This window comes from Balaenoptera physalus (assembly GCF_965194825.1).
Source record: "Balaenoptera physalus genome assembly, chromosome: 3".
In the NCBI taxonomy this organism is placed as follows: domain Eukaryota; kingdom Metazoa; phylum Chordata; class Mammalia; order Artiodactyla; family Balaenopteridae; genus Balaenoptera; species Balaenoptera physalus.
Window position 1 is genome coordinate 177,427,076 of NC_138890.1, and position 23,756 is coordinate 177,450,831.

The following is a 23,756-nucleotide window of genomic DNA, read 5'->3' on the forward strand; positions in this document are numbered from 1 at the left end:
GACTGCGGAGGCTGGGAGATGGCTGGGAGGCTCTGCGGGGCCTGGGAAGCCACAGTCTGCGGAGGGGAGGGGGCAATGGGAGAAGACTGAGCCCAGGTGCCCCAGGGGCCTTGTAAGGGGAGGGGGCGGCCTCCCAGCCTACCCGACAGCCCTGCGTGGGAGTGGGCTGGTAGGATGAGTAGCCCGGGCTGGTGGTGGGCCCGGCGGGGCCCTGAGGGGCTGCCTGCGTGCTAGCGGCCCCTGCTGGGTACATGTGAGCTGGAGGGATAGAGGAAAGAGCTCACCACCCCGAGGCGGGGGGGACGGCGGGGGCCCTCCTCTGACTTTTCCTTCTCCTTATGACTTTTGGAACCAAGTTTGTGTTTCACATTCTCACAAAAGGATAGTAAGTGAAATCAACAAAGATAGGAAAGGACCCCCGGAACATCACACTCTCGGAAGACCAGTCACACCCAAACTGAGGGGTTCTCTGCAAGACGACGGGCCAGTGCTCTTTGGGAAGTCAGTGTCACAGAGCCCCAGGGCAGGCCAAGGAACGTTATAGAGTAAAGGAGGTGAGAGAGGCAGGACAGCTAAACACGTGACGGGTTTCCTCTTGGCACAAACGGGGCACTGGGACCGTGTGGGAGCTGAGTCGGCTATGGACACAGTCACAACACGGCCTCAGAGCCCTTGGTCCGGCACCTGTGCCCAGGCCGTGGGGGGCATCCTGGTTTAGCAAATGCACCGAGGCCTCTAGGGGTGAAGGTCATCACGCCTGCCACGCACCCTAAATCGGCTCAGAAGAGAAAATGAGTGTGGAGAGAGGGCAAGTGCTAACACGGAAACGTCTGGGAATCTGAAAAATTCTTTGTACCGCTCTGTCAACTGTTTCGTAAGTGTGAAATCACACCGAAATAGTAAAAGAAGAAAGAGGTTTAAAAAAAGCAAAAAAAAAAGGGCAACTTGGGAAAACCATGAACAACTTTGTACCCATAAAATCAATAACATAGATGAAACAGACCAACTCTTTGAAAGATACAAACTACTAAAGTTCACACTAGAATAGATAACCTGAATAGTCCTGTATCAATGAACAAAACTGAATTCATAGTTTAATCTTCTATGATTAAAACTATGATTTGAATTATTAAACTTCTAAAGAAAACTCCCAGACCAGTTGTTTTCTCTGGTGAATTCTAATAAGCATTTCAGGAGGAAATAATACCAATTCTACACAATCTCTTTCAGAAAAGAAAAGAGAGGGGAACACTCTCAAATAGTTTTATGAAGCCTCCACTAGCATGACACCACAACCAGACAAGAAAAAAACAAAAATGTTTCTCATGAACATAAACACAAAAATCCCCACAAATATTACCAAATTTAATCTAGCAATATATAAATAAGATCTATCCTGGGCATGCAAGGTTGGGTCAGCATTTGAAAATCGATTAATGTAATTCACAATATTAACAGACTCAGGAAGAAAAATCATGATCATCTCAACAGACGCAGAAAAAGCATCTGACAAAACTAATCCATTCATAATAAGAACTCTCAGAAAACAAGGAATAGAGGGAAATTTCGTAATCTGATATAAGGCATCTATAAAAAGCAAAACGAGCAAAAGACTGAAGTTTTCTCCCTAAGGTTAGGGAAAGGCAGAGGTGTTCTCTCTCGCCTCGTCTACTCTACGTTGCACTCGAAGGCCTAGGAGTGCAATAAGGCAGGAAAAATAAAGCACGGAGCTTGCAAAGTAGATAAAAGCTGTCTCTATTCTCGGAAAACATGATGATCTATGTAAAAATTCCCACAGAATCTACAAAAAAGCTCCAAGAATTACTGATGAATTCAGAAGGGTCACAGACAAAAAGTCAACCTAGAAAAATAAATTGTATTTCTGTATACCAGTAATGAAAATAGAAATTAAACAACAGCTCCACATACAATAGCAATACAAATATTAATAGAAAATACTAAGGTATAAATCTAACAATATACACAGGCTCTTTAGGCTGAAAGCTATAAAACGCTGATGAAAGTAATAAAAGACCTAAATTAATGGGAGACACTGTTCATAAATTGGGAGAGTAGTGCTGTCAGGCTGTCAATTCTCCCCAAACTGATCTGCTGCTGTAACACAATCCCAGTCAAAATTCCAGCCAGAATTTCTATAGCTGTCAACAAGCTAATTCTAAAATTTATGTGGAGGGACTTCCCTGGTGGTCCAGTGACTAAGACTCCGTGCTCCCAATGCAGGGGGCCCAGGTTTGATCGCTGGTCAGGGAACTAGACCCCACATGCTGCAACTAAGAGTTCGCACGCCACACTGAAGATCCTGCACGTGGCAACGAAGATGCCGAGTGCCACAACTAAGACCCAGAGCAGCCAAAAAATAAATTCAATAAATATTAAAAAGAATAAATAGGGCTTCCCTGGTGGCGCAGTGGTTAAGAATCCACCTGCCAATGCAGGGGACATGGGTTCGAGCCCTGGTCTGGGAAGATCCCACATGCCATGGAGCAACTAACCCCGTGCGCCACAACTACTGAGCCTGTGCTCTAGAGCCCATGAGCCACAACTACTGAGCCTGCATGCCACAACTACTGAAGCCTGTGCGCCTAGAGCCTGTGTTCCGCAATAAGAGAAGCCATCGCAATGAGAAGCCCGCGCACCACAACAAAGAGTAGCCCCTGCTCGCCACAACTAGAGAAAGCCTGGGTGCAGCAACAAAGACCCAATGCAGCCAAAAATAAATTAATTAATTAAAAAATAATAATAATAAAATAAAATTTATGTAGAGAATTGGGAGATTAGGATTGACGTACATACACTACTATGTATAGAATAGATAACTAATGAGAACCTACTGTGTAGCACAGGGAACTCTACTCAATGCTCTGTGGTGACCTAAATGGGACGGAAACCTAAAAAAGAGTGGATATATGTATACGTATGACTGATTCACTTTGCTGTACAGCAGAAACTAACACAACATTGTAAACCAACTATACTCCAATAAAAATTAATTAAAAAAATAAAAAATAAAAAAATAAAAGAAATAATACTTGAACTCTCAAAAAAATGAAATAAAATTTATGTGGAAAGACAGAGAAACCAGAATAGCCAAAACAATTCTGAAAAAGGACAACAAAAAACGGGCCAATTCACACTGTCTGATTTCAGGACTTATTATAAAGCTATATTAATTAAGACAGTGAGCAACTTATTTGTGAAAGGTCAGACACACAATCTATGCACCAGGACAGAGAGTCCAGAAACAGACACAAAAATGTGGCCAACTGATTTTTTACGAAGGTGTAAAGGCAATTCAGCGGAGAAAGGATCAACTTTCAAATAAATGGTTCTGAAAGAAATGGAATTCATATGCAAAAAAAGTAAATCTTGACCTATGCCTCCCACCTCACACCAAGTTAACTAAAAATGGATCACAGACTTCAGTGTAAAACTTAAAACTGAATGTAAGAGTATAAAACACTGGACTCAAACATAAAAGAAAAATCTTTGTAACCTTAGGGTAGGTAAAGAGTTGTTGCATGTGACACCAAAATCATGACCTATTAAAAAAAATGGATAGATTGGACTTTGTCAAAGTTAAATACTTTCACTCTCTGCAAGGCCTTGTCAAGAGAATGAAAAGACAAGCCAGGTTGGGAGCAAATACTACAGAAGCTACATACAACAAGGACACTTGTCCAGAACATTTATATGAGCTCTAAACTCAACAAACAACCTGATTTTTTTTTCTTTCTTTTTTTTTTTTCCAGTGGACAAAGCCTTGAACAGACAGTTCACAAGGAGGATCTGTGGGTGGCAAATAGACACATGAAAAGATGCTCAGCACCATTAGTCATGAGGGAAATGCAAACTAAAACCATAGTGAGAGTCCAGCTATCAAAGCTGCTTTGTAATACTGTGCAAACCAGGGACTTGCCGCAGCTGGAGCTCCCGTTCCCTGCTGGCGGGGACGCATCGCCACAGCTACCTTGGAAAGCAGAGTGGCAATTTCTTATAAAGGTAAGCACACACATATGTAGGTATCAGCCAAACAAAAGGAAAACCTATGTTCAGAGAAAAACCTGTGTGTGAATGTTTATCGCAGCTTTACTCATAGTCAGCACATCCTGGAAACAACCCCGATGGCCGCAGCCGTTGGGTGGGCAAGCGCTGTGAGACGCCCACAACATGGGTGATGGGCACTCAGGTGGAGGACGTAGCAGCGGAGCCTAGGGGCGGGTGTGGCTGCAAATGGACAGCAGGAGGGAAACCCGGGGGTGGAGGAATTGCTCAGTGCTCTCACCCTACACTCCCCAAAAGAACTCAGTTAGGAAGTGTCCCGCGCAGCACAGGACACCCGAACTCCAGCCAGGGTCAAGTGATCAGAGTGTCTTCTGGCCAGACAGGCCTGAACTCGTGGCTCCTGTGGGCACGTCGTCCCGTCCCCACTGAACTCGACGGCCCTGCAGCCCAGCTTGGACGGAGGGTGAGCCCCGGGCATGGCACTGACCACACACCTAAGGTTGGTGCTTCCAGAACCACGTCGGCCCTCCTCCCCCACTCCCACGCCTCCTCCACCCCTCCCAGTGCCTGTACCAAGGTGCTCACTGGCGGCAGCTCTGCTGGGTCTTGGCTTCCCCGGGGGAGCCTCCAAACATGGACCAAGAGACTGGGCGTCCAGTCCCACCCCAACGGGGACCCTGGACAAGCCCCTAATGGCTCCAATTCTTGGTTGTTGCATGTTAAAATCACAGATGTTAGACCACAGTCACTCTTAATGTCTGTGTCAACTCTAAATCTTATAGGAATTGATGACAGTTTATCTTCAAGAGGCTGAAGATTGGAAATAAAACCTAGGATTTTCTTGTTATTGTTGCTTGGTTTGCTTATCTTGCTCTGTTTGGGAATATTTTTCACTTGCAAATTAGTCTCTAATCCCCAGGTTTGAGAATCACTGCTCTGGCACTGCTGTGAAAGGCCCTCATCATATAACCGACCCTGATTCCAATCAAAGGGAGTTTCCAGAAACATCCTGTGGCTACAGAGAACGTTGGATATGAAGGCGGCCACTTCAGGAGCTGCTGGACCTCATTCTCCAAAATGGAGCAGGTGAGTGGGCACCCTTCTGGCCTGGCCAGGGAGCCCAGTGGGCAGGGTGTGCACCAGGGCAGGCCGTGGTGCCCAGAGCAAATGGGCAGCAGACTCAGACCCCTCAGCCTCAGAACCTCTTCTTGAGAAAGTCCACCCAGCGGGTAGCTCCCCAGACGTCCCCAGGCCAGACACAGGACGCACCGCCTCCCCTGGCCCCAGGCCCCCAGGAGCTTGTGGGGACCTGGGAGTCAGGCCTGGTCATCACATCTTGGGCTTCAGCCTCAGCCAGGACGCAGGGCGGCCGTCCACATCCTGAGGCCCCAGGGAAGACTTAATAGTCCAGGCTTCGAGGCACACCCACGAGCAGAAAGGCCCGAGGCGCCCCCGGCCCGCCCCCCCACCCCCCCACCCCCCCCCCACCCCCGCCGCAAGGCAGGACAGCCTTGCGGTGCCGCAGCTCTGCACCCGCTGGAGAAGCAGGAAGAGTGTGGCCCTGGGCACAGAGGTGAGGACAGTGCCCTAGCACTAACTGGGAGATCGGACTGTGTGCTTTGGCTTCTGTATTTATAGCTCAGAACAAAAGTTTAAGAAAGATTTTATGGCTAAGATGTCATTTTAATTTTGAACATGAATAAGAAAAAGAGCACTGCCAGCTATCTTTTGCCAAGAATACAATTCAAACTGGCAGGACATTTTCAGCTCCATGTTTACCAGCACCGACAGAAAAAAACAGTTGCGAAGGAAAAATAACAATATTTAAGATTTGCTTCCTAAAAACCTGATGAATAACGAATATGGAAACACTTCCTCTACCGAAAGCACGACATCTCCAAAAGCACGCTGCCCTTAGGCCCACTGTCCGCTCCCGCCGGGCTCCAGGGGTGGGAGGCCCGGGCTCCCCACACAGGAGACTCAAACGTGAACCCCGCTGCCTGCGAGGGCGTCAGTCCTCGGCCGTTCTTATCTCCTTAGAAAGCAAAAGGCCTCTAAGCTCATAGACCCTCAAAGCACATCCAGACCCCTCAGCAGGGGCCGAGAGCTTGGGGGGCCGCGCTGGCTGGGCGGGTGGGAGAGCAGAGGGCAGGACGCAGCGCCCGCACGATGAGAAGGTGCGGCATGAGGAGGGGACGCCAGGGCGAGCGGAGTCCGAGGAGACGCGGGCACAGCTGGAGGAGCCGGGCGGCCACTGCTGACCGCAGCCAGAGCCCGGCCGCCAGTCCCGCCGCCTGGCAGCCCATCCTCTCTTCTCGGTCAGCGTTTGACACTTCTAGTAAAAAGCTGGAGTAACGTGGAGAGAGGCTGCCAGCCTCCGAGGGGCTTGGCTGAGGTGGGACAGAGAGGGTGTCTCGTGGGCTCCCCTTCCTCACGGAGGGGGCCGCGGGGGAAGCGGGGTGCTGCGGCCGCTGCCGTGCTCAGCCGTGTGTCCCCTGTGAGAGGCGCTGGCCCCGGGGCCCGGGGACGTGAACGGGAGCTGACCGCTGTGGTCATTCCCGTCGAGCTGGCGAGGGCGCCAAGCCCAGAGCCACAGGTGCGGGAGGGGCTCCGGCCGACGGAGCAGCCTGGGCTGCAGACCAGCGCCTGGAGGAAGCCGATGGGCTCCTGCCCGGCGGAGCTTCTCCCAGCGGAAGCGGCACCAATCCTGAGCCACGTCTGCCCCTCATCGGGTCAACCTAACAGACGCACCGAACGTCGGGGGTGCGGAGGGCATCGAGGACGCCGTTGGCCTCCCGTGGGGGCAGAGCTGCCCACCCAGCAGGGCTCTAGGGCCCGAGGTAGACAGGCAGGGAGACACGTGGGCCCGGCCTCTCCTGGCACGGCCGGGGAGGCGCGGCTCCAGGGTCACCTCGGTGGCCGGTTGAGGGGCAGCGGGCCACGGGCCCCTCTCCCGCAGCACCCACACTGTCCTGTGCAGGGTCGGCCTGCATCCCCCCGGCCCCCTGGAGGAGGGGCAGACCAGGGCCTGAGTCTCTCTAGCGGAGGCCGCGGCACCCTCGCTCTGTGATTTGATCCAACCCAGGAAGCTCCACCTCCTCTTTTCTGGTTTAAGAAACGGACCCACGAGCAACGGGGTCAGGAAAGGCAGTTCAGGACCAGCCGGCGGGGTCTATCTCAGGTGAGAAGGCCAACCCGGTGGTGGGGGTGCCCAGCGCGTAGTACCGACAACAGGGCAGCCGGCTCGCCCACTGGACCTGGGACGCACAATGCACAGTCTTCTGTCCTCACTTTGAGGGGTAAAAAGCCCACTCAATTTTTCATTAGGTTCTCCCGTTGACAAGCAAAACCAGAAAATGCAGAACAGAAAACGATTTTCAGATTTGAAACTCAGGGGCCTCGAGGTCACCGCCTGTGCTGCCCCCAGGGGTTCCTGGAGCCACACCCCGCAACCCTTCCTGAGGCTTAACTTCCCAGTGGCTGTAAGCGGTCACAACCGAGGCCCACGGGGACACGGCCGCACGCGACACGGGCGAGGGCTCACCTCCAGCAGCAGCCTTCCCTCCAGCACGGCAGACCCTCCACGCGGGTCCCTGTCTCCTGGTGAGGGGGCACCGGCCGCCGGCTGCTGCAGGGCTGTCGGAGGAGAGCACAGTTAGTGACGGGTCCCCGACGCTTCTCCAACTGCCACCCACCCTCCGCAGGCACGCTGATCTGTGGCCTCCTCGCTGCCCAGACACCCAGGGCGGTGGGCGGGGCAGCTGGGTGGGAGCCGGGTGACATTCGGGGGATCGGGACTTCACGGCTAGGCCGCACCTGAGGACCCCGCCCCACTCTGCTCCCCAGAAACTGCACTCCCCCTCCCCTCCTGCAACCCCCTTAACCCCTCTCCCCACCTCAGGGACTCTCCGGGGGTCCCCAAAGCTCCTCTCTCGAGACCCAAGCGTGGGTAGGTCCCCAAACTGGACACCACTGGTCTGGGTAACCAATCACCGGCCTGGACCCCCACGTGCCCTTCACCCATCCCTCCCTCCTGGAGCCCCCGCCCCTCACCCAGAGTGGAGCAGCCAATGCCCCCGGCGGGCGGGCGTCCCCTGCAGGCTCACGCTGCCTCTCCCAACCCCCCCGTCTGGCCTCACGTCCACTTGGGGTGAAAAGCTCAGACAGACAGATATGCAGGTCAGACAGACAGACGTCATCCACATCCCAGCCCCTGGCGCTTGGTGGGGGACCCCCAACTCCGTGCTCAGCATCATCAGCACCTGGGAATTATGGGGGCCGCTGGGGGCTGCTGAGGGCACAGGCATTAAAGGGGGTCCCGGCCAGGAGCGGGCCTGGCGCTGGTGCCTCTGTGGAGGCCGGAGGGCTGTGCCTACCGTTCCCTCATTTAGGGGAAATGCCAGTGCCACCAAGGGCCCTGCAGGCGGTCCCTGCCTCGTCTGGTTTTGGGGTAAAATATAACCACAGCATGGGACTCTCCAGCATTTCTCTTTCAAAACCAGCAAACTGTGCTGAACTTTCCCTCCAGGGCGCATCCGTTCCCCCAGGCGCTGGTCAGAAATGCAGGGTCCCAGGCCCCAGGACAGCAGGCCCCCAACGTGCTCTCCAGGCTGGGCCAGGACCACTGTGGACCGAGACCCCTCACACACACACACACAGACACACACACACAGGCAGTGGCCAAGGTGGCCCTTCATTTACACCCCTGACGCCAGGCTCAGGGCATCCACAGGGGCAAAGTGCACGATGCAGAGGCCCTCAGAGAGGCCCCTGGACGGTGCCCCTTGGTGGCCCTGCCATGGCCTTCAGTCTCCGCTGGCCTCTCCGTCCCTCCCTCTCCCAGAAGCTTCGCTTCTTCGCCTTCCTCTCCTGCACTAGACAGAACAAGAAACGAACCCTCTTCCTCGAGGGAAAGCAGGTGTGTTCCGGGAAACACGACAGGCACACCTGGGTCCCTGGGCAGAGATGCAGACGCCGTGTGTGCCGCAGACGCCCAGGCCTCCCTTCCCAACCGAAACCCGCCAGCAGCCAAGCTCCCCTCGAGGCTGCTGGTTTTCAAGGCAGTGAGACAGCTCTGAGCAGAGAAGCCAGAGGCGTGAACTAACGTTTAATCCATTTTGTGCTCCACTCTGCTCAGAAAGCTGAGAGGTGAGCGCATGAAACTCATAGAGCTCGGATTAGTCAGACCCAGGAGGAGCCCACCGAGAGGCGCCATGTCCCCGAGGGAAACTTCTGGCGTCAGAATGCTCCGAGCCTCTGACAGAGGGTCACACAGACCCCGTGCTCTGCTCTCACGGGCTGAGAAAGCTAAAGGAGGGAAACGCCGACCGGACCGGCGGGGGCCCGGGTCCCACTCCCACCCCGCCCCTCCCCGCAGCCCCCTGACAGCACAAGGCCACGTCTCCCAGCTGGGTGGGCAGAGCCCAAGCGGGCCTGGGCGGACGTGGGGTCACAGCAGCGGGGCTGGGGGGCAGGACCCCGCCTCGGCGCGCCCAGGGGGACCGCCACAGTCCAGACCGCCAAGGCCTGCCCGCCACACACGCCGCTGCAGGGGCCGCCCCGGCTCCAGCCAGCTCCCCGCCCCCGTGCGCGCTGGGCTGGGGGCAAGGGGACGTTGGGACGGGGCTTCCCTGCTCCCCGGGCCTGCGGACGCCGAGCGGGCTGCGCTGCCGCCCACGGCCGGAGGCTGGGGAGCCCCAGGCGGTGACGTCACCGCGGCGGACGCGGTTCGCCGACCCCCGCCGGGACCCAGCCCCACTCCGCGACGCACAGACAGATGCGCTCGGTCGCCCCCCGACGTGCAGGGGCCACGGCCCGCACGGGGGCAGCCGTGGCGGGGGTGGGCACTCCCCGGAGGCGGGCGGGGGTCCTCTCCTAACCTCCCTCCCCTGCCGCCCCCCCGTGGCTCCCCAGCCTCGCGTGCGCCCCCGCCGGGCACCCGCACTTCCCTCCTCCGCAGCCACATTCCGCGGGGCACGCCCGGCGGGGCCTCCTCGGGCTCCTGTCACGCGATGGAGCGTCAGCGCCGCAGTGACAGCCGCCTGGACCCCGGCCAGGGCCTCGCGTGCGAGCAGGGCCGCCAGCGCGCCCCACCCCCAGGCCTGTGGTGAGACTAGAAGAAACCGAATGTGATTCCGAGGCTGTCCCGGAGGCCCAGCCAGGGTGGGGGGCGCCTTCCCGAAAACTCATCTGAGCCGACAGCCCCGGCCCCCAGGTCAGGAGCGCCCGGAAGTTGACTCAGGGCAGCAAACTCCAGGCCCGCAGGCTGCGGGGGCCAGTCCTCTTCCCGGGGTGGGGACAGTCCGGAGTGGGGAGCAGCCCGCGGCGGTGGGGAGAGAGAGCCGCTGGGGGAAGAGCCCCGGGGCGGGGTAGCAGCCCGCGCTCCCAGCAGCTCTGCCGTCACCTGGGTCCGGTACTTCGTCCCAGCGTCTCTCTGCAGGGTGCCGCTTCCTCTCCTCTCCCTGCTACCACACGTCTCACCCGAGGGTCTGACCCGGGAGGGAGCCCAGCCCCCGCTGAGCGGGGCCCTGGAGGGGAGGCAGGACTCTGGGCAGGGGCCTCTGCAGGCGGACCCCGGCCCCATCGCCGGCGCCCTCTCTGCCTGGTCTCCCTCGTGACAAGGGGCAAGCCCGCCGCCACGGCTCGCCCCGCCCCCGCCTGCTCCTGGTCGCCCCTGGCAACAGGCCGGGGAGAAAAGCTGGCAGGGAACAGGTGTGTGGGGCGGGGGTCCACGGGGACTTGGTGAAAGTGTGCAGAGAAGGAGTCGCTGTGGCCCCCTAGGCCCCGCGAGGAGGGACGTTTGGGGACGGGGTTGTGGGGAGCAGTGCCCCAAGGCCCGGCGCTCGAGGCGTCCCCTGCGGTGCAGCCAGGGGCGGAAAGGCCTGTCACGTCGAAGGGCCTCGTGCCCCTGGTGAGCCGCTGTCCCCAGAAAGGGGGCCAAGCCACGTGAGACGGGACCCCGGTGGCACCCGCGTCCCCTCAGCCCCACCCTGTGGGCAGCTGGCCCTCCTCCTGCCCAGCCTAGCCTGAGGGGCAGTGGCAGGTGGGAGCGGCCAAGAGCCCTGGTCCCACGGAAGCCGTCCTCCCGCAGCGCAGAGCCCGGGCCGCCTCTGGTCTGTAGACAGAGCTCAGGGTCTCGAGGCAGAAGAGGAGGCCCAGCCAGGGCCGCCCCTCCCGGAGATGAACGGGCTCCCAGGGGCTCGCGCAGCCCAGCCTGGACCCTGAGACCAGCCTGGACCCGCTGCTCCGCCTGGAGCCCTGGCTCCCTCCCCCACTCAGGCCCGAGCTCAGCCGCACTTGAGGTTCTCACTGCCCGGTCCAGGCTGTCCACCAACTGGCTGTAGAATCAACCGGAACCAGCCTTCCTCTCACTTCCTTGATTTCTTGCATACCTGAAAAGGCTCATTTGGAACAGAGAGAACGTGAGGGATCGTCGTGGAGACAGTGGACGTCCCCGTGAATAGGCTGCACACACAGCCGTAGGGGGAGGGTGAGAATGGAAAGGCCACTGCCCTTTGGGGTCAGACTGGGGCTGACTGCACCCCTCCGGCCCCACCCGGTACCCCGCTTGCTTCCGCGTCCTTCCCACAGAGGAGACTCGGAGCAGTTACCACCCTGGGCCGAGCCCTGGGCCATGGACACCCCGCCCCCACCAGCAGCTTCTCAGGGGTCCTGTGCCTGGGTCTGGCACCTGAGGGGTGCCAAGTGCTCCCGGTGGAGGAAAAACCAGAAGACGCCCCATCTCTGCCCCTAGATGGTGCGTGACGCCCAGAAGCCACTTTGATCCCAGCCAGCTCCTCAGTGGACAGGACAGCTGAGCCCAGACTGTGGGGCACACTGAATTTGGGACGTGTAGGGCTGTCCCGGGATTGGGGTACAGGACTTCTGCCACCCGGGGTGATTGAGAGAGAAGCTGGGGACACCACAGGAAGCTGGGCTGAACCCCCGATTCTGACCAGCTGCAGCTCCTGGGGTGGACAGGTCCACGTCCACAGCCCAGCCCCTGCTTTGAACGAACACATGCCTGGTGAAACCTGGCATCATCTCAGCCTCGAGGGAGCACTCTAGGCTCGGCACTGTGCTCTGCGCAGCACACGTGGCCTTGGCACCTGGGTCGTTTCCCCTCCAGCCCTGGTCCAGCAGCACGCTGGCCCCCAGGCCCTCGAGTTCAGGGCTGACATCCACGCTTGTCCGCGTGTCCCTCTGGAGGCAGCTGGCATGACCACGGCTCTGCCCTGCTCTCCCCCACGCTGTGCCCAGAGGGCAGGGTGGAGGGAAACAGCGAGCTTGGAGCTCCCGGGACCCCAAGGAGCAGGCATGCCTCCCACTTCTGACCACTTCCAGCCCAGACCCCCTCAAAGGCCTGCTTAGCAGAGGAGCTGGGGCTCAGAGCAGGTGTCCTGGGAGCCTCAGCGCTCCCATAAGACGGGCATGGGCTGTCGTGAGGATCCAGCAAGGACACACACCTGAGGAGCTCTGAGCGGCGTGGGGCAGCGGGTGCCCCGTCAATGTCCTGACGTTCTGCGTCCACATCTTGTTGCCACCAACTCAGCGCCAGCCTCCACGAGGCCTGCGGATGGATGCCTGTGTCCCCAGATTCCTGGCCCCCCAGGGTGATGGTGTTAGGAGGGGCCTTTGGGTCGCAAGGGTGGAGCCCCGCGAATGGGATTAGTGTCCTCATAAGAGACCCCAGGGGGCTCCCTCACCCCTTCCGCCACGTGGGGACAACCCAGAAGCGGTCCTCACCAGAGCCCGACCGTGGGGCACCTGACCTCGGACCTCCAGCCTCCAGGACTGTGAGAAGTAAAGGTCTGTGTATTTGTCACAGCAGCCGAGCTGAGTAACCGGCGGGGCAAGTCCCTGGCGGCCGTCCCCTTCGTACGGCTGAGACCAGGCCCGGGGGCTGGGCGCGCAGGACCTTCTGGCGGGCTCCCCTGTCACCGCCTGCGGGGCCCGGCACGCCCTCCTGTGAGTCAGCGGTCCAGGACGTGGGGGACCGACCGCCTTCACAGGCCGGGCTGTTAACCGGCTCCACTCACCACTGCTCCCACCGCCAGGCCCCACTCTGGGTGACCCTGGCGAGAAGTCTCGGGGCCCAGAGGCCACGTTGAGTCCAGGAGTTGACAGGAACCCTGAAGAGCCCCGGCTCGCCTCTCCTGACACCCGCTCTTCTCCGTGATGCGCGGGCGTGCGGGGGGCTCCTGTGCAGTGCAATGCACCTGCCGGGGGAGACGGGTGACCAGGCCTGGTGTCCGGGACGGGGCCAGACGGAGGGCGTGGAGCTCCCCGCCGCACTGTGCCTTCAGACCCCGCTGCAATCCTGGCCTCAAATTAATGGACCACTTAAGTTTTCAGACATTCAAACTCTCCTCCCTTCACTTTTCAAGAACTGAACGATAAACTCCTTGTTTTGCCTTTGGAAGATGAACATGAATCATACAGGCCGGAAGCAAGTGCTGTCTGCAAAGGACACTGCCGACTCTCAGTCTCCTTCTGGACAGGTTTTCTGCACCTGGGCTGCCAGGAACGGACTTGCTCGCCGAGGTCTGTGCTCTCGCATCCAGGTGTCCGCCCACCCAGCACGGGGAAGGTGGCAGGAAGCACTTGGGAAGAAAACAGCAGGAGCCAGAGGCGCTCTTACCTAACCACGGCGGGAGGCGGGTTGGGAAGGGGGCGCCAGCAGGCGGTACGGGCAGGGGTGCCTGTCCTTCCAAACCCCACAGTTAGGCTGCGGGAGAGGAGGGATTCAAACTGCCAGTCAAAGCCCCAAGTTCAGTTAGGCGAGAAGAAACTTCAGGAGTGTGAATAAACGTGCTCATTTCACGCAGAGCCGTATTTAGAAAACAGAAGAGTCCACCCCAGGATTATACTGCATCAGCTTGTGGATTTTCCTATGGCCGGGTCACTCGCTTGCCCACAGTCATTCATCTCTCCAGCCCCCGCCTGGGGACACAGGCGAGCACTGAGGGTCCCAGTGTGGCTGGAGGAGGCCTCCAGAGGGGGTGACTCTGAGCAAGGCCTAGAGGAGAGAGACCAGGGGGCCGGGCTGTGAGGAGGCCGCAGGTGAGCTGGGTCAGCAGCCCCCAGGATCCCCTCCCCACCCTCGAGACACCTGTCCCCACAGGCTGCTCCCCACCTGCTCACCCACTAATCTTAGCATCCATTGATGTTTCTGGCCTGAATTATTCCTGCAATGGTTACCAACTGGGGATTTTATAATTCACCTCTTCTCTCTACAGCCATCCATCTAGAATGGATGTATTGTTAGGAAGAACTTTCTCTTAGTATTTATTTGTTCATTCACTTATTTACATCAGTGTGGATTTATGAATCCCATTTTATTCACTGGATTATAATCCGTCACCATCCTTATTCATCTTAACGCTGAAACTGTCCCAGACCCGGCCAGGGGAGCCCCTTCAGGATGACTTGCATCCCAGGGCATGTCTCCTCACGCTCTGAGCACGGCCTGCTGTCCAGCACGGACATTCTAAGCTCATCTTGTCCTTTCTCTGCTCCAACTCTAGACGGAGGCCAGAAAGCCTCCTTTTAATGGTGAACCATGTCTGGAAACTGAGATCTGAATGTAAGTTGTGCTCCCTGCTACTGGTGTGGCCCTTTCAGCAGACAGAGCTAGAACACACACACACACACACACACACACACACACACACACACACACACACACATATACTTATATGTGTGTGTGCATGTGAGTTCACACCGATACCTCCAGTTCCAATTCTACACCACAGGATTCAGTACAGAGTGGACTTATTTTTCCTTTAATATTTGATAGAAATTGCTTTAATTCTATCTGGGCCTAGATTTTCTCTGTGGGAAGATTTTAACCACTGCTTCAAATGGTCATGTGACTATTCAGGTTTTCTATTTCTTCTTGAGTCAATTTTAATAAGCTATATTTCTAGGCATTTATTATGTTTTCAAATTTATTGGCATAAATTTGTTCATGATAACCTCAACCCATCTTTTAAATATCTGCAGCATCTATAATTGTGTTCCTTTTACATTCCTCATACTATTTGCTATTTTTCCTGGATCAGTCTCACCAGATGTTTGTGTTTTTTTCATTTTAAAGGAACTCTATTGTATGTTTCCTTTCTATTTCACTAATATCTTCCCCTTTACTTTTTCCTTTCTTTGACTCTCCTTTTGTTTATTTTACTTTTCTTTATCAAAACTACAAAACTGGGGCTTCCCTGGTGGCGCAATGGTAGAGAATCTGCCTGCTAATGCAGGGGACACGGGTTCGAGCCCTGGTCTGGGAAGATCCCACATGCCACGGAGCAACTAGGCCCGTGATCCACAACTACTGAGCCTGCGCGTCTGGAGCCTGTGCTCCGCAACAAGAGAGGCCACGATAGTGAGAGGCCCACGCACCGCGATGAAGAGTGGCCCCCACTTGCCACAACTAGAGAAAGCCCTCGCACAGAAACAAAGACCGAACACAGCTAAAAATAAATAAATTAATTAATTTTAAAAAATTGTCTAAAAAAACCCTGCAAAACTGAATGCTTAGCTCATTAATTTCAGCCCTCCTTCTTTTACATATAAACACTCAAGGTTATTTATTTATAAGAATTACATTAGCTGCATCCCACGCATTTTGATTTATAAATATTTTCTCAGTTCCATCAAGCTTTCTTCTTTGATCTATTTTATTTATAAATATGTTTATTTCCAAATATATCAGGGTTTTCAAGTCATCTTTTTTATGGATTTCCAGCTTAACTGCCTTAAGGGCTCACCATGCATTCTTCGTGATTTTGTCTTTCGAAATTTATTGTGACTTGCTTTATTGACCAATATGTTTTCAATATATTTACAAGTTCCATGTAGGTTTGAAAAGATGTGAGTTCTGAGTTTCAGAGTATAGTGTTATGTAATGTCCATGAGATTAACCCTTTTTTGCATTGTTCAAATCTTCTATAATCATTACTGATTTTTATTTATTTGCTCTGTTAAGTACTGAGAGAACTATCTAAAATCTTTCTCTCTGATGATGAATTCATGTATTTTTTCCTTGTAGTTCTATCAATATGTTTTATATTTTTGAGATTGTTATTAAAGTTACACAAATTTAAAATAATTTTATTTGCTTGATGAAATAAAATGTTTAATCATTACTAAATGATTATTAAATGATACTCTCTCATGATCTCCAGTAGTGTTTTTCATCCCCAAATCAATTTTTTGATATTAATATAACTTCATCAGATTTATTTCAGTTCATTTCAGTTTCCAATACATCTTTTTCCATCCTTTTACTTTCACCCTTTCTGTGCCTTTTGTAAACAGATATAGTAAATCACTTTAATAATCCTTATCTGTTAGTTGGCATGTTTAGTCCATTTACATTTATTGTAACTAGTGACACATTTGGAATTTTATGCTTTCTATTTGTTCCACTCTTTCACGTTTCTTTTTTCTCCCTTCTTGGCTTTTTTCTTTTGACTGTTTATATTTTCTCATTCCACTTTTCTCTCTCCATTAGTTTGAAAATTATACCTTTCTGTTATCTTGATGGTTATCCTGGAAATTTTATTATGAATTAGTTAATCAACCTCCAAAGTTAATTAATACAAGAACTGTTGAAACCTTTAACTCAAATCTCCTGCTCCAAATTTATATGCTATCACGGCTAGGGATTTATTTCTCTCTTTTTTTGTTCTTACAATACACCATTACTACTATCTTGTACATCAGTGTTTGCTTTGATTGATACATATAGTCACCACCTTCTTATCCATTCCTTCTCGAAGCCCAAACCTTCCTTTCCTTCTGCATGAAGTGCATCCTTTAAATTTTTTTTTAAATACGTTCTCTTTGGGATCTCAGCTGCACTTAGTTTTTGATCTCTTTGAGTATTCCTTAATTTCCTGCTGGCTGATCAATATATTTTTAAAGGTTTCAGATATTTTATCTTAAATTTTGGATGTTATCTGCAGGACGGCTGATTGGTTACTTGCCACTGTATCTGCTGGAAATGGAAGAGGCTGTATGTCTGGTGGCAGATCTTCTCCACTCGACTCTAAATTCTAGGAGGAGGGGACCGTGGCAGCTGTTCTGTTTACTTGCATTATGACTGGTTTTTAATGTGAAACTTTTCAGTCTGAATTTGGGCCAAGGCCCCGCAACTATACATGTGCCAACTATACCTGGGTCCCACAGTGAGATCCCAGGTGACCTCGGCAAGGCTGCAAAGATGTCAGAGGTGAGAGATGTTTGAAGCTGGGAGACGGGCCTCCTTGGAGGGCTGTGCTGTTCATCCCACACCCCCACCTGCACCAGGAGATGGGTGGGGGCTCTCTCCTCGCCTGATGCCCAGTGAGAGGGGCTTCATGATGGCCCTGTGAGGGCCTGCCACGTGCCTCCAGGGGCTAGTGGGGCTGGAGTCTCTCTACACTCAAGAAATCCAAAGGAGGTTGGACTGAAAGTGAGAAGTACCACGTGCCCACCAGCAGGTCAAAGATGTACGTTTCCTGGGGAGCAGGTGGGGCCACAATGTCCAAGCACTGGCCTAGGGTGTCTCAGCTCCTCCCAGGAGGGTGCCTGGAGACAAGAGAAGAGACTTCAGACCATCTGACACCCAGGCTAAGGAAGGAAACACAAAGAACCAGCTGGAGAGGATGGGTCGCCCATGTTGGCCATCGAGGCAAACAGACCCCCAGGTACACGGTCCTCAGAAGCCAAGAAAACACCAAGACCACCCAGCCTTGTGTGCCAGCTCAGGGCAGTGCCGGTCAGGCAGGAGCTCTCCCAATCCCAATCTTCACCTCTTCTTCCTGCTGCTACTCCAACCTGAAAGGGCCAGAAACCATGGCTCCCAGTGAGGCAGGACCTCAGGGAGGAGCTGCTGAGCTCACCGCCAGGCGCCCCCCACCCCTGCCTGCTGGAGCCTCTGTGCAGGCGGGGAGAAGGCTCACACTGGAAATACTTTTAGAGATTTAACTGTTTTGACTGAAAGGCACTAAATGACCCAGAAGGGACCAGGAAAGTCTGGGGCCACCCCCAGTCCATCCAGGGGCAGCGAGAGAAAAATCAAAGTTTTTTTCTGTGTCCTGGGGCGGGGGGGACACGTGTCCTGAGGAGGATGCAGGTACCAGGAGAAAGTGAACGAATGAGTGAATGAACCAACAGCCTGCCCCTCCCCTGGGCCAGACTCACCTTTCAGAGGTAATTAAGAGATGATGGGGGAAATAAAACCAGCACAAAACGATCCAGGTGATCTTTCTGCACGATGGCTCTGCAGGGGCCTGCCTGGGGCCTGGGGTAAGAGGCAGGTGTGCACACAGCAGGGCCAGCTCCCTCCCCTGAAGGCCCTGACACAACCCAAGACAAGTGTATCTTTGCTGGAAATGCCCCGGGGAGGCTGTCTTCCAGAAAGTGTCAGTGATAGAGGGAAGGGGGCTCCGGCAGCTGAAGGGCTGGAAAGTAAATGCAGCAACGACGCAAATCCAATCCCTGGCGGGAAGGAATCCACCAAACACTCCACGTGAAGAGAGAAAAATCAGGTCCCAAACCTCCCTCCCCATCACATCATCACAGGGGTCTCGGCCGCTTTGACAAAACCCCACACTCAGCAGAGCTTTACTTCCTCACAGCTCTGAGGCCAGGAGCCCAAGCTCAGCGTCCAGCGAGGGCTCTTCTGCTTACAGACGGCCGCCTCCTCACTCTGTCCCATGAGACCTCGGCCGCAGGGGACAGGAGAGGAGAGGGCCCTCTGGTGCCTCCTCTTATGCGGACGCTAACCCTCCGGGATCAGGGCCCCACCTCGTGACCACTTCCTACCCTAATTACCTCCTCTTAGGCCCCATCTCCAACACGGCCACACTCGGGGTAGGGCTCAACATATGCCTTTGTGGGGGACACAGACATTCTGTCCATGACAGGGCTCATCAGGGGAGGACAACTCTTCAGTGAAAGCTGAAAACCGGTACAATTTAGCTTAATAATCGCATACACTTCCCTCCTGGGTTACAGGATTGCTAAGTCTCAAGGAGCATTTCACCTCTGACCTGCTAAGGAGCACTGCATCCTGTGTGGGGTCCCGGACACATCTCATGATGTGAGGGCTTCTGGACCTCCCCACTGGGTGGGGGTGAAGCAGACCCGCCCAGCCCAGGTGAGCCAGGGGCCAGGATTGACCCCATCACAGAGGGTGCAAGTGGACAGAGGCCCAGATCCAGGCCAGGGTGCACAGTGAAGCGGGGGCAGCGGCCTTTCAGAGTGGAAATCTCCAGATTTTCATGGGAAGCTGGAATCGTGCTCTTCCTTCCCTTCTTGCCTGCTGAGACTGTCCCCTCCCTCTGTTGATCTCCCCGACAATCCTGCCTGCAGGCCACGCATCAGGCCTGGGTGAACCGCAGGCCCTTGGTCATCTCCACGCTGGTCCCCACTCTGGGCGCTTGAACCCCAGACCCAGCGAGTCTCGCAGCTGGGCCGACGCCGCGGTGCAGACCGCTGCTGGGACCTCACATCCTGGGCCACATGTCCTGGAAGGAACCCATCTCTGGTCCCCCTCAGTGTCCTTCACGTTCTCCACTCACCCACCCTCCCTCCCTTTTCTTTTATCGACCCCCAATTTCCCCTCTTTCGAATGGTGAAATCTGCAAGAATGGAAAATCCCTCTCTTTGGCACAAGCAGACGGTTTGTAACTTAGAAGCGCCAGCCCTCAGTCTATGCAAAAACCAAATAAATTAATTAAATAAGCCCACTGCTTTTTAAAAATTCATGAAAGTCAACACCAACACAAACATTACAAGCAAATTTTCAGGCCATTATTGCCCTTGGAGGTTGGAACTTTCCAGTTCATGTCCTTCCCGAAGGTGACTTTTTATGGAAGCTTTAATGAAATTAGTTTATCCGTTTCTGAGTCAGGAAGCACAGAGTAAGATCCAATTTTTATAGCTTGACTTTTTTCTAACTATGCAGAGGAAATGAATTCAGGAAAATATTTAGAATTTCCCCTAAAATGTACAGCTTGAGGGGGATTACAAACTTGGGAATCCTTGGGAGAAAGGTGTGATGGAGAAACCAAACTCATGAGCTCACCCCACTGTGACCGGCAGGGCTGCCCCCCTGCAGCTCGAGGGCTCAGCAGACCTGACGGGCATCTCCCTGCCTCAGGGGAGGGGGTGGGATTGGCTGTAATGCGGGAAAAGCACTCTGCTCCTGGTCAAGAAGAACCGTGGGTTCAGGTGGACACCTGGACAGATGCCTGACCTCCTGGAAACAGCAAAACTGAAGCCTTTCCAAGACTACCAACCCTGGTGTGGCCGGGCACAGCTGGACCTGGGGAAGTGACCAGAGAGGAAGAGACCAGTCCCTACTAATGTGCCACATGCAGCTGGATGCTTCTGGGGGAGGAAGGTGACAGAAACCCCCCCTGGGCAGCTCCAGAGCTGGCCTAAGCTGTCCAACAGGTCACCGTGAAAGCCCAGGGCATGGGGAACCCCAGGCACAGGGATGGAGACCCCAGCATGGAGATGGAGACCCCGTATGGACATGGAGACCACAGCATGGAGATGGAGACCCCAGCATGGAGATGGAGACCCCAGTATGGGAGATGGAGACCCCAGAATGGGAGATGGAGACCCCAGTATGGAGATGGAGATCCCAGCATGGGGATGGAGACCCCAGTATGGAGATGGAGACCCAGGCACAGTGATGGGGACCCAGAATAGGAATGGGGCCCCCAGCATGGGAAATGGAGACCCCAGTATGGAGATGGGGAACCCAGTATGGGAGATGGAGACCCCAGCATGGGAGATGGAGACCCCAGCATGCGGATGGAGACCCTTGCATGGGGAGAGCTGGCATCAGGAGCCAGGGTCTGATAGTTTCCAAAGGCTGGGCTGTGAGTCCCCAGCACTTCCTGGGCTGTCCCAGAGCCCTCCTGCCATCGCTTCACGGAACTCTCTCCGCTTCATGAGCACAGCCCTCAGTACCCCAGCCTGGGCGCTGCCATCTCTACTTTTCTGATTTCAGAGGCGCCGGCTCCTCAAGAGATGGAATTCCTGCTGCTCCTTCAGCGTTTTCCAAAGCCGGCTCCCGGGGCCCCACAGGCTGCTCCCTGCCGACCACACGTTTTAGACTGTGTGTGTTTGCATGTCCTGCACTTATCTGGAAGCCAGTGATGCTTCAACAGTCACCTGAGCAACCTGCACCAGCGACCTGGCAGCACCGGCAGGGCCTGGGTTCCAGGATGGGGACCCTGGACTCCACACCAAGACCACAGCGGTGCTGAAATGATTCTCTTTGCTGTTTTACACATTTGACTTTTTCCTACCTAAAAAATTGACGCATTTCAGTAAGACTTTGGAAACCTGGAAAGCAAAACACAACTCCTGTAACCACGTCTCAGAGATAAATGCTGCTAACGATTCTGTGTGTCAGTTCCAGTGGGGGCTCGGGCGGGGTCTGCGGGTGTCCCCACTGCAGGGCTTCCTTCGGCAAGGTGCAGGGCCCTCCCCATTGCCCCCACAGCAGGGCCCCTGTAGGACAGAGACCCTCCCCCGGAGGGACACAACGAGGGCCTGAGAGGCCTGAAGGCCTGACCCCAAGTCAGAAAGCTGGTCACAGCCCCTGGTCTCCTTGAAGCCCCCGAGGACACGGCGTCCAGCAGTCAGCCCACTGCTGACCTGGAATTACGTGCCCTGGACCCCACTCGGGAGATGCCACTGGCCGGTGGTATTGATTTTTAATTTTAAAGTAGTATAATTCAATGCCACTTTAGGGGCTGTCACTTTCAACTTCCACTCGGAACAGAGGAGCTGGGAAGAGCGGCTGCCCACCTCACACAAAGCACCACACAATCCGTGAACTTCCCCATTTTCCTGAGCCCATCGGAGAGCCAAGTCCCGGGGCAACGGTAACCCGAAATCCAGGGAAATACAGGCGCTTTCGGGGAGGGACAGGACACCGTGGGAACGAGAAGGACTCAGACAAAATCCAGGCCCAGTCCTGAGCGTGGGCCGGTGGGAGATGCAGGGCCCCTGGAGGCTGCAGAGGTTTGCAGACGGGGTCTGCAGGGGCCTCGCAGCCGCCCACACGGAAAAGGGGGCTGGCAGGGGGAGGGCGCCAAGCCCCAGCACCGAGGGCATGATGAGGTCCCGGTGCCACTGGGGGAGGAAGAGAAAACCCCTCTGCCCCGGGGAGGGGGCCCAGACCACAGCTGGGGAGGCTGGGGTGCCGAGGAGGCCCCACCCCAGATGCAGGAATGCAGCAGCAAGGGTCCCTTAGACGGCTCCTTGAGGGGGCTGCCTCTGTGTGGCCTGCAGACCACACCCGCCCCCTCGCCTCCTCCTGGAAGCCCACCAGCCTGCACAACCCTCCTGGTGACCCCCCGCGGCACCCATCATTCTCCACCGTCTTCCAAACCTACTTTTCCAGAAATGTTTCATGAGCTTTGGGCCTCCAGCCATGGGGGGTCTGGGTGATGGACACCCAGAAAAAGAGCACGATTTACCAGGGGGACGGACCTGGGCTGGGCACTGGGTGAACCCCAGGCCAGGCTGTCAAAGCTCAGCCCACGAACCTGTGGGGGGATGGACACAGGCAGGTGTCACAGGGTGCAGGGACGCCACCCGCCCCCAGGACCAAGCCCGGCTGTGCAGACACAGAGCCCTGTGAGCTGGGCCTTCCCCCGGAGGCAGAACGGCTTTCCACGAGGGACAGCTTGACACACTCAGGTCTGCACCACCAACGAGGGTCCACGCCCCAGAGCAGAGCAGGACACAGGTGAGGGGCCCGGGGTCCTGCAGAGTCAGACAGAGGCTGCAGGGAGCCAAGACCCCTGTGCGGAGCTCTCACACAGAGGGGTCTCTCAGAGGCCAGCAGCGGCAGGAGGGTCTGGGGTTCCTGCTCCATGAGAGGAAGTGAAGGCCACGGTGGGGCCTTTGGAGGGGCTGGTCGGCGCTGGCCCAGCTGGAGGGCACAGCGGGTGCAGCTGCTGGCGGTCCCTGGAGGGTCAGGGTGGAAGGCAGGCTGAGTCCTTAGGAAAGCTGCCCCCCCTCTCCCGGGGCCGAGAAAGCCAGCAAGGCGCGGAGGCTGTCACACTTCAGACACGTCGGAGTCACATGGCTTCCCGGGCCCAGCAGCAGGGCCGGGCAGCGGCACGGGCCTGGGTCCCCGTGGTTGCAGGGCTGCAGCCTCACCAGCTGGCCACGCTCACCACACGTCAAGGTGGGTTTTGGCCGCGGGAGGCTGTCCCACCGCCTTGAGACAGAGCATGAACTCAGTAGCCCTACCACCAGCTACTGTCCACGCCTGCCCACCCTCAACACTTATCCTACCTGCTCCCAAAGACATGTAACAAATTCAGGATTTTGTAAGAAGCTCAGACGTAACTGAGGGGTGATGGCAGCAGTCCCAGGTCTGAAGCAGAGTGGTGACAACCACGTTTCTTCCTCAGGAGCTCAGCTAGGCCACATGCAGCGTAAGGCTTGGCCTGGGGCACTGGATGTGGGCAAGTACCCAGAGCTACTGCAAGGGTCCGACACACCAGGCACCCTCGTGCAGAGGGGGGCCGGTGCCTGGCCGGAGCTCCCAGCATCCCCAGGGCCCTGGGGCAGGTGAGGCCAAGCAGGGCGAGGTCTGGCCCCAGCCCCTTCCCCCAGAGCCACTCGTGTCAGTCTGCATTCAGCGCTCCGCCTCTAAATGGTTCCCCAGGATGAGAGGCGCCAACCGGCTGATCCCAGCAAAGCCGGGT

General features: G+C 55.6%; 1 protein-coding gene across 4 annotated transcripts in view; it reads right to left on the minus strand.

Annotated features, from left to right (window-relative positions):
* The window catches only part of AHRR (aryl hydrocarbon receptor repressor), a 73,996-nt gene that overhangs the window by 32,974 nt on the left and 17,266 nt on the right, over nucleotides 1-23,756 (minus strand). For 2 of the 4 annotated variants that reach the window (XM_082455268.1, XM_082455269.1), the window contains exon 4: nucleotides 7,568-7,659. In XM_082455268.1, the coding sequence (XP_082311394.1) occupies nucleotides 7,568-7,659 (92 nt within the window). Of the gene's footprint in view, nucleotides 1-7,567; nucleotides 7,660-10,426; nucleotides 14,020-23,756 lie in introns of those variants that run through there. The other 2 variants (XM_082455271.1, XM_082455270.1) reach the window with 2 other exon arrangements.